Source organism: Podarcis muralis, chromosome 3 (genome assembly GCF_964188315.1).
Source record: "Podarcis muralis chromosome 3, rPodMur119.hap1.1, whole genome shotgun sequence".
In the NCBI taxonomy this organism is placed as follows: domain Eukaryota; kingdom Metazoa; phylum Chordata; class Lepidosauria; order Squamata; family Lacertidae; genus Podarcis; species Podarcis muralis.
In genome coordinates, this window is record NC_135657.1 from 34488378 (window position 1) to 34501738 (window position 13361).

At 40.1% G+C, this 13361-nt stretch overlaps 1 protein-coding gene across 1 annotated transcript in view; it reads right to left on the bottom strand.

The window, feature by feature from the left end:
* BABAM2 (BRISC and BRCA1 A complex member 2) overlaps positions 1-13361 on the bottom strand; it is a 127198-nt gene that overhangs the window by 94898 nt on the left and 18939 nt on the right. Inside the window, exons 5-6 of the mRNA XM_028724442.2 lie at positions 3966-4160; positions 2570-2644 (exon numbers count right to left, since the gene is read on the bottom strand). Coding sequence (XP_028580275.1) covers positions 2570-2644; positions 3966-4160 — 270 coding nt within the window. The remainder of the gene's footprint in view (positions 1-2569; positions 2645-3965; positions 4161-13361) is intronic.

The window sequence follows — 13361 nt, forward strand, 5'->3', positions numbered from 1 at the left end:
TTTAGGAGTTGATCCAAACCATCTAGCGTCAACATATGGCTTTCAAATTGCCATAAACCAAACCCAAGAGGAAATGGTAAGCATATTGTTCTTTAGCAATAATGTTGCAAGACATTAAAGTGGTGACTCTTTAAAATTCCCAACTTATATAAGCCTCAGATTAATAGTTACAGTAAATCAAACAGTAAATCAAGTATTTAATTTCAGGCAGAAAAATATATTAAAATTTTATTGCACTTCTGGGTATTCATTTCAGCAGTCATAAAAGCATAACTTATTTGATAAGGCTGCATATATTTCTTTGAGTTGGACTGCAGACAGCATGGTTCCAATCAGTTCTCAGCAATTATAGTTGTACTGACTGCATAAATAGAATTTAGAAGAAATAGCAGGGAAAAGATATTTAATTTCTGCGGTTCTTTAAATTGTTGGACCTTTACAACTGCTGAAGAAACAATACAGTAAAAAGCTCCTTCCATGAGTTATTTTCCCTTTGTGAAACCATTCAAAATTAGTATCTACAAAATGTACAGGTAAGGTGGCAATACATATAGAAAAAATTATTGAAGTTAATTCACTGTACTCTTCTAGAACTGACCCCATACATTTGTAAGACCATTAACGTGAGCTTTCATTATGAAAACATGCACTCCCACACATTATTCAGTTGGAAACACAGTTTGCACACTCAATAAACTCAATTCATATAAATGTGAAGAGTTGTTTGGACCATAATACTTATCGCTTGATTATTTCATTCTGGAGGTGAACAGAAACATTTTCAGTGTCAAGAATTTACATCTTACCCAGTACAATACCCCAGATGATTTCCTAAATATATATTTTGCCATCTGATTTCCTAACACTGATTTCTGATAACAGCTTAACGTTAGCATCTTCCAATCTGTGTTTCAACAAAACAAATTTCCTATCACTTAGATTCTACAGAATGAACTTGCTGGAGATGCAAGAAGTGATTTAAATTCAATAAATTAGAGCTCAAAACTATGCATATCTATTCAGAAGTCAGCCACAGTGAATTCAACTGGGATTACTCCCAATAGAGGACTATAGACTTAGTGTCAAATGAGCACTGACAGGAATCCAGCAGTCTTGGAAGATTACAATATGTGTCCAAAACATGATGAGACTTTGCCAGCTTTCCCTCGTTTCTTTCATCATTGAAAGGACAGCATGCATGCCATTTACCAGTAGTCCACGAAAGCTTCCAAGTGAACTAAAAAGGCTTCAAGAGCTCTCTTCAGACCCACTCCAGAGGCTCACCTGGTACCAACCCTGTCATCCTCTCAGCGCCAGGTAAGGACATTTTTGTTTTGCCCAATATTGGGGGCAGCATCATTTATATGATATTGCACTGTTAAATCTGTGAACATGGAATTTTACTTCCAACCTAATTATTGATCTTTGGCTACATCTCCTCATTTCAGTATAACATATTCTACCCAGTGTATTTTTTCATAAATTCTCCTTTACCATTAGCTCTCGGGCTGATTTGCATGCAATGCCAAGCCATTGCTTAGCCCTACATGGATGAGCCTCAGCAAGTCAAAGCACAGTATCAGAGTCAAATGATTTCCCCTTCTCCCACTTGCATGTCTGGGAGCAGATTTTCGGCTGGGTTTATTTTCAGTTTCAAATCTCAGTGTAGATGTTACAGAACCTGGCCTACAACAACTGATGACTACTTCCTACATAAGCCAACTTCATTTTGCACTTAATGCTAAGCCAAGATTCTTTGAAATGGGAAGAATCTCCTCCTGGTCACACAGTGGGGAGATGAGTGGGCCTGATGATTCAACTGCCTTTGCTGTTGCTTGTCTATGTAGTGCTTAACCATGGTCCAGTGTTACATGTGAACCAGTCCTTTTGACAGTCATACTGTGTTTTATATTCCTTCATGCAAACTCCCACTCTTTCTCCAGCTCTGCAGAGTTGTCAAGCATAAGTTTGGTAATTATCTAAATTCTGTATATTCACTCCCTGTTTACTTAAGGATGTATTTAAAAGTGAACAGAGGCAATTTCCTTGGCTCTAATTCAGTAGCTTGAGCTGTAATAACGATAGGAAAGTTCCTATGGGCACCTCCCCCTCAGTTGGCTTGCTGATGCAATGACTAAATTTCAAAGGCTTAAGCAGACTCTTCTGATTTTAAGTCTAGTCAGATATTAGGTGTCACGCTGAAAACTAGTAAAGGCCTGTTTGTAAATCTTAAAAGGACTGTATGCTCACTCTGGTAATTAAACTCATTTCATTTCTTCTTTGGGAAAGTATGCCAAAGTAGACAGCAGGGACCAGAAATGAATGTAGAATGAATTTTAAAGTGTGGCTGCAGATAGTCACTAATCACGTTGGAATCTGAGTCCAATCATCAGTATTATCCAAAATCATTCTAGTAGCAGTGCCCCCATGCATAAATTAAAAACATATTTTAAAATGCTAGACTATCACTTGTTCCAAGCAGATTAGAATAATTTGAATGCCGAATGTCTCATCAATTCAGATTATTCCACAGAATAACAGGCTAGCTAACACCGTGGTGAATCATTACCTTGAGAAGGTAAGTGGGGATGTTGCTGAAGTCCACCGGCAATTTCAGAAGGAAACGAGCTGACAATTCACCAGTCTGTCAAGTGAAGAAAAAATAGTGAGACCTATGCTGAGCAATATCACTGTACAGCAGAAGCAAGAGCCAGAATCGTACATCAAACTTTTTGGAAGTTTCCTAATGCTTTCCTAAGAATTTAGAGAGCTCACTCTAGCAATGAAGCCAAGAATATATTTATAGTTTAGTATGTAGTACACAAAAGTGTCTTAGCACAACAGGGAAGGAAAGGTACTCAGAACACCCTTATGACAACAAATACAGTGGTACCTTGGTTTACGAACTTAATCCATTCTGGAAGTCCGTTCTTAAACCAAAACCATTCTTAAACCGAGGTGCATTTTCCCTAATGAGGCCTCCCACCGCCGGTGCCCTTCCACTGTTTGGCTTATAGACCAAGGTAAAGTTTGCAACTACTTCTGGTTTTGCAGAGTTCGTAAACCGAATTGTTTGTAAACAGGGCTGTTCTTAAACCGAGGTACCACTGTAATTATATTAGACTAGGTGCCCTCCAAATGGTTTTTATTTATTTATTTGATTGATACTGTAAGCTCTCTCCCATCATCAGATAGTCCAAGGGCAAATATGTCACAGTTAAAACAATTACATTTAAAAACAAAAACAAAAAGTCAACAACAAAGCAGCAGTGCACAGAAATGCAGGAGAAGACGAGAAATTCACATAGCAAAAGGCCCGAATAAAGACAACTTCCATCAGCCCTAGCAAAAATGACCACTGGTCAGCGATAGAGGGAACTGCAGTTCAACAATATCTGGAGAGCAGATCATATATTATACAGCTAGACCTTCCACATTATACTCATCATTATCTGATGAAAATACTTTTTGCAGAGACAGGCTAAACTGAGTTGAAGCATTTGAATTCTTTTCTGTGTTATTCCAACACCCATCTATGAACAGTCAACCTAAAAGAAAAACTCTGAAGGATAAATGTACATCAGACAGCACTGTGCAAACTGCAGGCCAGCCTGTAATTCGTTTTCATAGAAAGCCACTTCATGGGGGGGGGGGGGGCAACACTTCGACCCCATCCTCCTGAAAGTGGTTGCCTGCCAGTAACTGCTGCAATCCTTTTCTCTACATCTGTTTGCCTCTAAATTAGTAGAGCAACAGATTTAAAGAACAAAAGAGGGAGTAGACAGCAAGGACGGTAAATTGAGGTCAAGGAAGTTAGGCTGAGGACAAGGAAGGTAAACTGAGGACACCTCACATACTTTAAGAGCCACACGCCTAGCACAAATAACCTTTCCAAATCAATGGTTACAGTCCCCATGAAGAAAGGATGTCTACATTATTTTGCTAGTAGACTTACAACCACTTACCCAGTTGTTCTTTTTGCCAGCATAAATTTCCATGTTTTCTCCATACTGAGGTTCTTCAAGTAATGTTTGATATTCAAACATGAGGCGAGAGCTCTCACGTAGTCTGCTGCACTGGAACTGGTGATATTGTTGAACAAGTTCTTTCACAACAAGCAGCAGGCATTCTGGGTTTGAGGGATTCCAGGAGGCCAAGTTCTGTGTAATGAATTGAGACAATGACCAAGTTAATTCATGAAAACAGGAATACTAATACAGTGGTACCTCGGGTTACAGACGCTTCAGGTTACAGATGCTTCAGGTTACAGACTCCGCTAACCCAGAAATAGTACCTCGGGTTAAGAACTTTGCTTCAGGATGAGAACAGGAATCGTGCTCTGGGTGCGCGGCGCCAGCGCCAGCTCCCATTAGCTAAATTGGTGCTTCAGGTTAAGAACAGTTTCAGGTTAAGAACGGACCTCTGGAACGAATTAAGTACTTAACCTGAGGTACCACTGTATAGTTTTCTTTGACTATACATAAAGTGAGCACCAAATGTCATATATGCAGCTTCAGGATGAGACCAGAAATCGCATGGCGGTGGCTTGGTGGCAGTGGGAGGCCCCATTAGCTAAAGTGGTACCTCAGGTTATGAACAGTTTCAGGTTAAGAACGGACCTCCAGAACGAATTAAATTCTTAACCCAAGGTACCACTTTATACTGTATACCTGTATACAGTGGTACCTCTAGTTAGGGACACAATCCATTCTGGGGTGCCGTTTGCACCCCAAAAAGTCTGCAACTAGAGTGGCGCTTCTGCACAAGCATGGAGCGTGATAGAGCGCTCCATGCCCTAGACATGTGCAAAGCGTGCAGAACGCTTCTGTGCATGCCACGTTCGCAAGCTGAAAAGACGCAACATGAACCTAACGCAACACGAGGTATGACTGTAGTTGCTTTTTCACTGCCTGACCAAGGAAAGGTTTCGAGATAGACCAAGCTGTAGGACATTCCACTTGCTTAAAAGAGCATGGGGGCATTTTAGTTAGAAACTCAAGTCAAATGCCTGCTAAAATGAAAACTTAGGGAGAATACAAGACAGATTAAAAAGATTTCTCTCTCTCTACCTAACTGAGGCTATGATATTAAAGATAAACTATGTCAGGAAGAACCTGCAGTGACATTATACTAAAGGGAGTAATTTACTTTCAGCATTAGAAATTCAGAGAAATAAAGTGATCTTTGCTCCACTGTCTCCTATAAGGCCCTAGACAAGGAGCATTGAATTTATGGGAGAAACTATAGTTTATTCAATCTTCCAAAGATAGGAAGGACTCAAGGACAAAAATAAAATATAAGCCTAAATGTTTAAAAGATAAAGTAGAATTAGGTTCTATCGACAGTGTGACATTTTATGGAAAGCTGGAGAAATTGTGTCTTCAATATCACCAAGGAAGAAGATGAAGTCTAGACAAAACGCTGGGCTGTGTTCAACTATAGTAACTTGTTGCATTAGCGGAAGCCAGCACAAAGATTCCTACTATTGCAAGTAGGAACACTTGAGCTAATGGTACAATCTCCTTAGCACTCAATTGAATACAACATATTATTATTACTACTGTTGTTGCTGCTGCTGCTACTATAGTGTAATGCACATGGCACTTTGCAGAGTAAAAAGAGGACAGGTCCTTGCTTAGAAGTGCTTACAAATATAAATGTTATTAGAAGGGGAGAACATAGGAGGGGGGAGGAAAGTATGGGGAACAGGCAATCAACATGAGTAAGTAGGCACCAAGGCTATTTTTCAGTTACACATTAAGTAGAGGAGATGTCTGGAATCTTTCAGTGCGAGAAGGCCTGTGATCCTTGCCACATACTGTGATTTAAGAACTGGTAATTAGGTGCAATGGCTATCAAGGTGTTGTACAGATCAACTGATCAGAAAGTTCACTTTTATCAGCTAAGCCCACAGCATATCATGTAGGAAATCAATCTTGCATCACAAGGTCAGAAATCAAGCAAGCAGACATGTTCTGCATAGTTGCTATTTCCTTTCCACAAGCCTTTAAGCAAACAGCTTTCCCAGAAAGTTGAAGGATGGAATGTGCCAGTAGGGGCTGACATCATTTTAATGAGAAATGGGAATGCCTTCTCCCCCCACTTTTTTCTATTGTGTTGCATCACTAGTATTGTGTTAAAGGAAATGACCAACGTTTTAATAACTGTCCTACATTGGAGTGGAGTATTTTTCCCAAGCACTAATGAGACAGAAAATCACACCCATATATGCTTTTTTAAAACAACTAACAAACATTTAGAGGGGGGGAAAGCAGAAAGAGGAAGCCGTCATTTGTTCTTGTTCTGACAGCAGGGTTATTCTTGTCAAGCTGAACAATATTGCATCAGAACAGAGCTTTCAAATAGCTTCACCCTAACACATCAGTTTTAGACATAAAAATCATCTCACAAGATAGTTGTTTTGTTCCAACATTAACTATTTTTTTTTTAAGTAAGAGAAAAATTACTTGGAGGATAAACGAAAATGATGTTGAATCTGATAATGAAGTACAAACACATAAGAATCAAAGTGGGGGGGGGGAATCAATGAGAATCTATATTTTATGTCAGACTTCTATATTTTAAACATTTAAGTTAAGTTTCTCTTTGGAAAAAAATATCCTGGTTTTAACTGAAGTCAGAACTTGAAATGTCGAAGTCTGCTTTTATAATCCGAAATGTATTAATTTAAAAACTGCTTTTCCATATAAAAAGAACCAACACCGGTGGGGGTATGTATAAAGATGAAGGCCAAGCATTACTGGGCAAACCACCAAGCCTTGTTTCTGTAGCGTTCTGGACAATTAAGATAGTCTTCTCATCTCTTTCTATACAGAAAGAGAGACAAGCCAATGATCTGTTAATTTCACAATTGTTTCCCTTATCTAAAATGACACAGTTTTGGGGCACAAGAGTCATGTGGGCTGCATGGCTAAAGGTTCTGCTTATGCCACCAGGAAATAGAAAGGCTCCATGCTGCTGCTGCAAACCAATCAGTTCAAATTGTTATAGGAACCAACTACTATGCACATTTCTTCAGGAAAAACATGATTTAAAACCATTTTCTTCTGTCTTTTTCATGTTGATTTAATTGGCTTTGATTTAAACAAAACGACCCTGTTCTTAAAACGGTCATTTAGAACTACCAGCTTATCAAGAGATTTGTGACCAGCTGCAAAACAGAAAGTTAAAGAATAAACATGACAGGCAGTAGAGAGATGACTTTCAATGAGCTCCTGTAAATCTATTTTTTTTTTTGAATAAATTTTTATTAGTTTTCCATAAGTAAAAAAGAAACAAAGCAAAAACATAAACAAACACAAAATCGACTTCCCCGTACCACCCCTTTTCTGCATTCTTGTTTCAAGATTTTTCAGCAACCCTTTCGTAATAAACTTGTTTATATTTCATAAATTTAACTTCCATAAGTTGAGCTCCTGTAAATCTAGGGCGGCGGAGCAGGAATGCACTCACTGTATTTGTACTATTCCCTCTCCACTACAGACAACCAAACGTGTGCACATTTTTTGGCCCCGAATATTTTGGATCCTAGCCATTACATATAACTAATTTGTTTTTGTCGAAGTAAATCAGAACAGCAGTCAGGCAGAAGGAAAACATAACACTGGAAGCACCATTTCTTCATGTTGTCAGTTCTTATAGCCTTTTTTTTGCCCAATCTGCACACAAAAGTCACACTATACTATGTCTGACCAAGGAGCCACACACACTCTCCTGACTACACTCACATAAAACCCACCCTTAGAAGTGTGACCTCAGTTACTTATACTACTGTTCTGCATCAGGAACCAAAGTAAGGTACAAACTGCAAGGAGAAACATTTGTGCCAGCATCATTATTCCAGCAAGATGAGAAAAGCAATGGTACCAGATACAGGTTAGCACAGTTTCCAGATCTTCAACACAGAGAAATACGGTATAGCTGATTGTGCAGTACCACAGATATGGCAACACACACTGGCAGAAGCATCCTGCAGATGACTACCTTCTTTCCTGGCACATTCTAGGGCAGTATGACTGAAGACAGTTTTTCTGCCTTTACCAAATGCTTTCAAGTGGGTAAGATTCCAGGAAGCAATCCATCTCTTGAATTCATACGCTAATATTAAAAAAAAGGAGTAAAACCACGAGTTGGGTAAAACTTTAGTTAGCTATGTTTCACCAGACTTCCATTTCCTTTAAAAAATAAAATAAAAAGGAAGCTAGGCATCACAGTCACAAAAGACTGTATCCTCCTTTTATGTTATACAATGGAGGTTGCCAACATGGCACCTGACAAGTGTCAGTGTGCCCACTAGTTCCTCCCATGGTACCCACAAAATAAGGTTACCAGATCACAAGAGACAGTTTGCTTTTCTACTCAGTTCCTGTTTGTATTAGCTTGGCCTCTCCTCCACTGAACATGCCCCCTTAAACATGGTATGTTTCAATGGAGAATCCACCCTCTCAGCAGAGGAGAACAGCAAGGAGTTTCTTTCTGCAAGTTGAATGATTGGTTTTCTATCCCACCTTTTCCTCCAAGGAGCTCAGGGCGGCATGCATGGTTTTCCTCTTTTTCATTTAATTCCAAGAACAACCCTATGAGGTAGGTCAGGCTGAAAAGGCAGTGACTGGTCCAAGGTCACCCAGTGAGTTTCATGGTTGTGCAGGGATTGGAGCCCTGGTCTCCCAGGTTCTAGTCCAACACTCTTAACTACGACACCCCGCTGACTCCTTAAGAGCCTCTGTGGGTGATGTAACAGATATTAAGTTGACTTGGTTAGGTAGATATAATAATAATAATTTATTATTTATACCCGGCCCACCTGGCTGGGCTTCCCCAGCCACTCTGGGCGGCTTCCAACAAAATATTAAAATACAGTAATGCATCAAACATTAAAAGCTTCCCTAAACAGGGCTGCCTTCAGATGTCTTCTAAAAGTCTGGTAGTTGTTGTTCTCTTTGACATCTGGTGGGAGGGCGTTCCACAGGGCGGGTGCCACTACCGAGAAGGCCCTCTGCCTCGTTCCCTGTAACTTGGCTTCTAGCAGTGAGGGAACCACCAGAAGGCCCTCGGAGCTGAACCTCAGTTGAACGATGGGGGTGGAGACGCTCCTTCAGATATACTGGACCGAGGCCGATATACTGATGAATTAAAAACCCTCAAGGTTGGGAAATCGGTGTAATTTCTGCCTTTTATAAACATACAGCAAGTGAGGAAGTGTATAGTGGCAAGTCTTAATTCATAAAACTATATAACATTTCTATGGAAGAGTATAGCAATTTTAGATTTGGAATGCTATTTTAATGCTGTTCTGATTAATTGCATTTAATACATATTTTACTATGGGTCGCCAATCAAATATTGCCACACCACCAATTGAACAATATTTTACTACAGGCATGTGTTCTATGAAACAGAAAATATTCTGGCATGGGAAGCAGTCTACCACTGGGTTTGCTGTTGCATGAGACCATGAAGAAAAGCAGAAGGAAAGGTTGCTTGGTTCTCGCACTTGTGGAAGCTGCGACACACAATCACGCACTGTATTGACACCCTCTCTTCTGCTCTATAGTCATATTTAAGAGTCCCCACATGTCTTTTATAGTTGCTGTGTGCTTTATTTGCCTCTAGAAGAAATTGAGGCCATTTGGGCTATCCCTTGAGTTCAAAGATATATGCCATTAACTCCTCCTTATATGTGTGCATACAATATTGTTCTCTGAAAATAATTGATTTTAATCACCTACTTCTTAATATATCTGTTAACTAACCAGGGGTTACACTGAGTATCTCTCTCTTTTGGTTCTATTAATACAACAGTTGACTGCAGTCGGGATCAGAAAACCCACTCTTTACCAGCAAATGGGAGCAAAAGGCATTCCGTGGAAGACTCTAATTGCTGTTTGTTTTGATTCAGCATTAAAGAGCGAGTTTTCCTGGGGACAATAGCGGGACATAGACTGGGAAAAGACGGAGCTGTGCCTAGAATGCGTGTAAGGCAAAAGGGAACTGTGGATGAGCCCTATGTTAGGCAAAGAAGGATTTGGGGTATAAATATAGAAATATTTACTGAGCTGAGCAACTGTACCTTTGCCCCGAACAGGCAGAGGGTTGGACTAGATTATATTTGAGGACCCTTCCAACTCTATGATTCTAATATCAACCAAAATATTATGTGCACAATACAGCCAAAGATGTCAAGCACTTTCAAATCCTAGTAATTTTAAGCAAAGAGCGTTCAACATATGCTTCTTCATACCTTCAAGGAGGCTTAAAAGTGCTCAGCTGCTTTGGCTATATCATGCCCCAGGTTTCCAGATACTACTTATATTATTTATTACTTTATTTATTAAATGTACATATGTTCCTATATATGCGTGTTCCTAAGCAGAATTACCTGGAAGTAACAACAATGAACTCAACAGGACTTTCTAACCATGTGCACTTTGGAATGTTTCAGATTACATGAGAGCCAGTATGGTATTTATTTATTTTTTAATTTTTATTTATACCCCGCCCTTCCCGGTTTAAAAACTGGGCTCAGGGCGGCTAACAGCAAATATAAACATTGATTAAAATGTGACTTTCAAACAGCATAAAATGCAGCAACAATATCAATAAAATCCAAAAATTCAGGGGTCATTTTTTTTTGGGGGGGGGGGAACCTAGTCAGTAGACATCAAATGATCATCAGGACTAACTGGCCAAGTTGGTCCTACTAGGGCCAGCAAGGAGACCAGGGAAGAATTTAAATGTGGTGTCCCAGAAAGGGTTTCTTCATAGAAGAGGGAAGGGGAAAAGGGAATAGAGGATCAGGCTAATTCAAATTGGCTAGAAACAATTAACCACACCAAATACACAGTAGAGAAGTTCACATATGCAAAGACAAGTTGCACCATCCATCTTATACAGACGAAAAGAAACATGCTACTGGATCTTTTATTTATTTTGATTTCCAGCCCACTCCTATGGCTTTGGAAAGCATACTGAAGTGCATCCCCTCTAGCCTCCACTTTTTAAAAACCACTCAGGGCAAGAAAAGGAAAACTGAATACTTTGAAATTATTGCAGCTCAATCATAGTGAGAGAACAGTACTCCATTCTAAAAGGAAGCGACCAATATTACTTATTGCTACCATGCCGGATGACACATAGTTGCAGCCCTACAACAACTGACTTCAGCAGAACTGCTGCCTGCCGTCTCAACATGCTTAGCGACCACCCATTTAGATCAGCTAGTTTTGGCTCATAGGATATTTAACCAGCCATTAGAAGTCTAGATCTGAACTGTCAAGACAATGCTTGTCAGGATGGAGCTTGTGTGCCTGTAAGACATCTTTCCCATACATGTGGTATGATCTCTTTCTAAAACCAGGAACAATCTGCATAAGATGCAATTTGTTCCTGTCATTAAGAGAATAAGCAAATCATTTCTTAATTAAATGGAACTTGTTTTTCTTAAGAATGTGCTTAAAGCATCCAGGTTGCCGGAATATCTTCCAGGAACGTGACTTTGAAGAAGACAGCTTGCTACTGTTTTTTCTGGCTGTACTACAGAAAACAGCAAGATCTTCAGTTGGTGCACTGTTTTTTGTTTTTTTTTGGTGTTTTTTTTTTAGGGAGTATAGAATTAAGTGCAATGATTGTCAAGGAAATAAATGTCAGGAAACACAAGAATCAAGCCCTTGATAGCAGTTAATAAGATTAAATTTATGCAGAGCCTTTCTTCACAGATTAATTGCAAACACTGTACAAGTTCAACATGTAAGCAAAAGAGATTTGCTATAAAAGGTCTGTCGAAAACATTTTATTCTGAAGCAGTTTTGATATGTACCAATGCTCATAAACCAACAGAAAAATATGAATATTTATCTGATAACTATTCCATTCTCTATCTATTCAATCACCTTCTCAGCCACAAGCATTTGTTTCCACTTATATCCAAAGGGTCCACTTCACAGGAAGTATCAGAATCTGTTTATACGTTACAGCTTTAGGCATACACTTAAAATATTTAAACATACACCTGAAGTGTAAAAATGTGAAAGTTACAGACAGGTGTTTGCAAACACTTGTAGTAGGCAGGCATACTGATTGGGAAATTAGGATAGGCCAACCCTTTGGCAATAAGAACATAAGAGCAGCTCTGCTGGGCCACACAAAAAGCCCATCTGGTCCAGCATTTTGTTCCCAATAGTAGCCAAACAGATGCCTATGGAAGGTGGCGCTGTGGGTTAAACCAATCAGAAGGTTGGCGGTTCGAATCCCTGTGACGGGGTGAGCTCCCGTTGCTCGGTCCCTGCTCCTGCCAACCTAGGAGTTCGAAAGCACATCAAAGTGCAAGTAGATAAATAGGTACCGCTCCGGCGGGAAGGTAAACGGCGTTTCCGTGTGCTGCTCTGGTTCGCCAGAAGCGGCTTAGTCATGCTGGCCACATGACCCGGAAGCTGTACGCCGGCTCCCTCAGCCAATAAAGCGAGATGAGCGCCGCAACCCCAGAGTCGGCCACGACTGGACCTAATGGTCAGGGGTCCCTTTACCTTTACCTTTAGATGCCTATGGGATGCCCACAAGCAGGACATGAGCTCAACAGCACTCTGCTGCTTTTGTTCTCCGGGAACTGGTATTCAAAAACATACTGCCTCTGAGTCTCATAATAGTATTCAGTCCTGACTAGTAGCCACTGATAGCCATATTCTTCATGAATTGGTCTAACCTCCTGTTCAAGTTGGCAGCTGTAACTACATCCCGTGGAAGCAAATTCTGTACTGAAAAGCTCTGTGTGAAATAGCACCTTCTTTTGCCCATCCTGAATTTCGCTTCATTCAGCTTCACTGGGCAATCCTGGGTTCTACTATTATGAAAGAGGGAGAAAATTGTATCTGTATTCAGTGTCTCTGCACCAGCCATAGTTTTTATGCACCTCTAACATGTCCTCTAACCTCACACACACACCCCCGCCGTAAGTCCCCTTCCTCATAGAGAATTACTCCAGCTCACTGATCCTTTTAGTTGCTCTTTTCTGCAATCTCAGAGCCTCTGTGTAATGTAGGAAAGTAGCTCTGAATATACTACAAATTATTTAACATTCAAATTGTAACCATGCAGTGTGTTCCCTTAAGTGTACACAACCAACAGTTGGTTAGTTTTCATAGTCCGAAATAGACTTGATCAACCAAACTTATACTTAAAAGTAATTGCTATTCACATACAGATGGCAACCATTTTCTGCATGCTCAATTGATGAGCGACCACCAATTGGCCTGGCTCCTTTTGGACCCAGAAGATGGGCTCTCTATAGATGCTCGCAGGGGCCAGGAACAGAAGCCCAGCGCAAAATGGTCGCCGCCTATAAATCA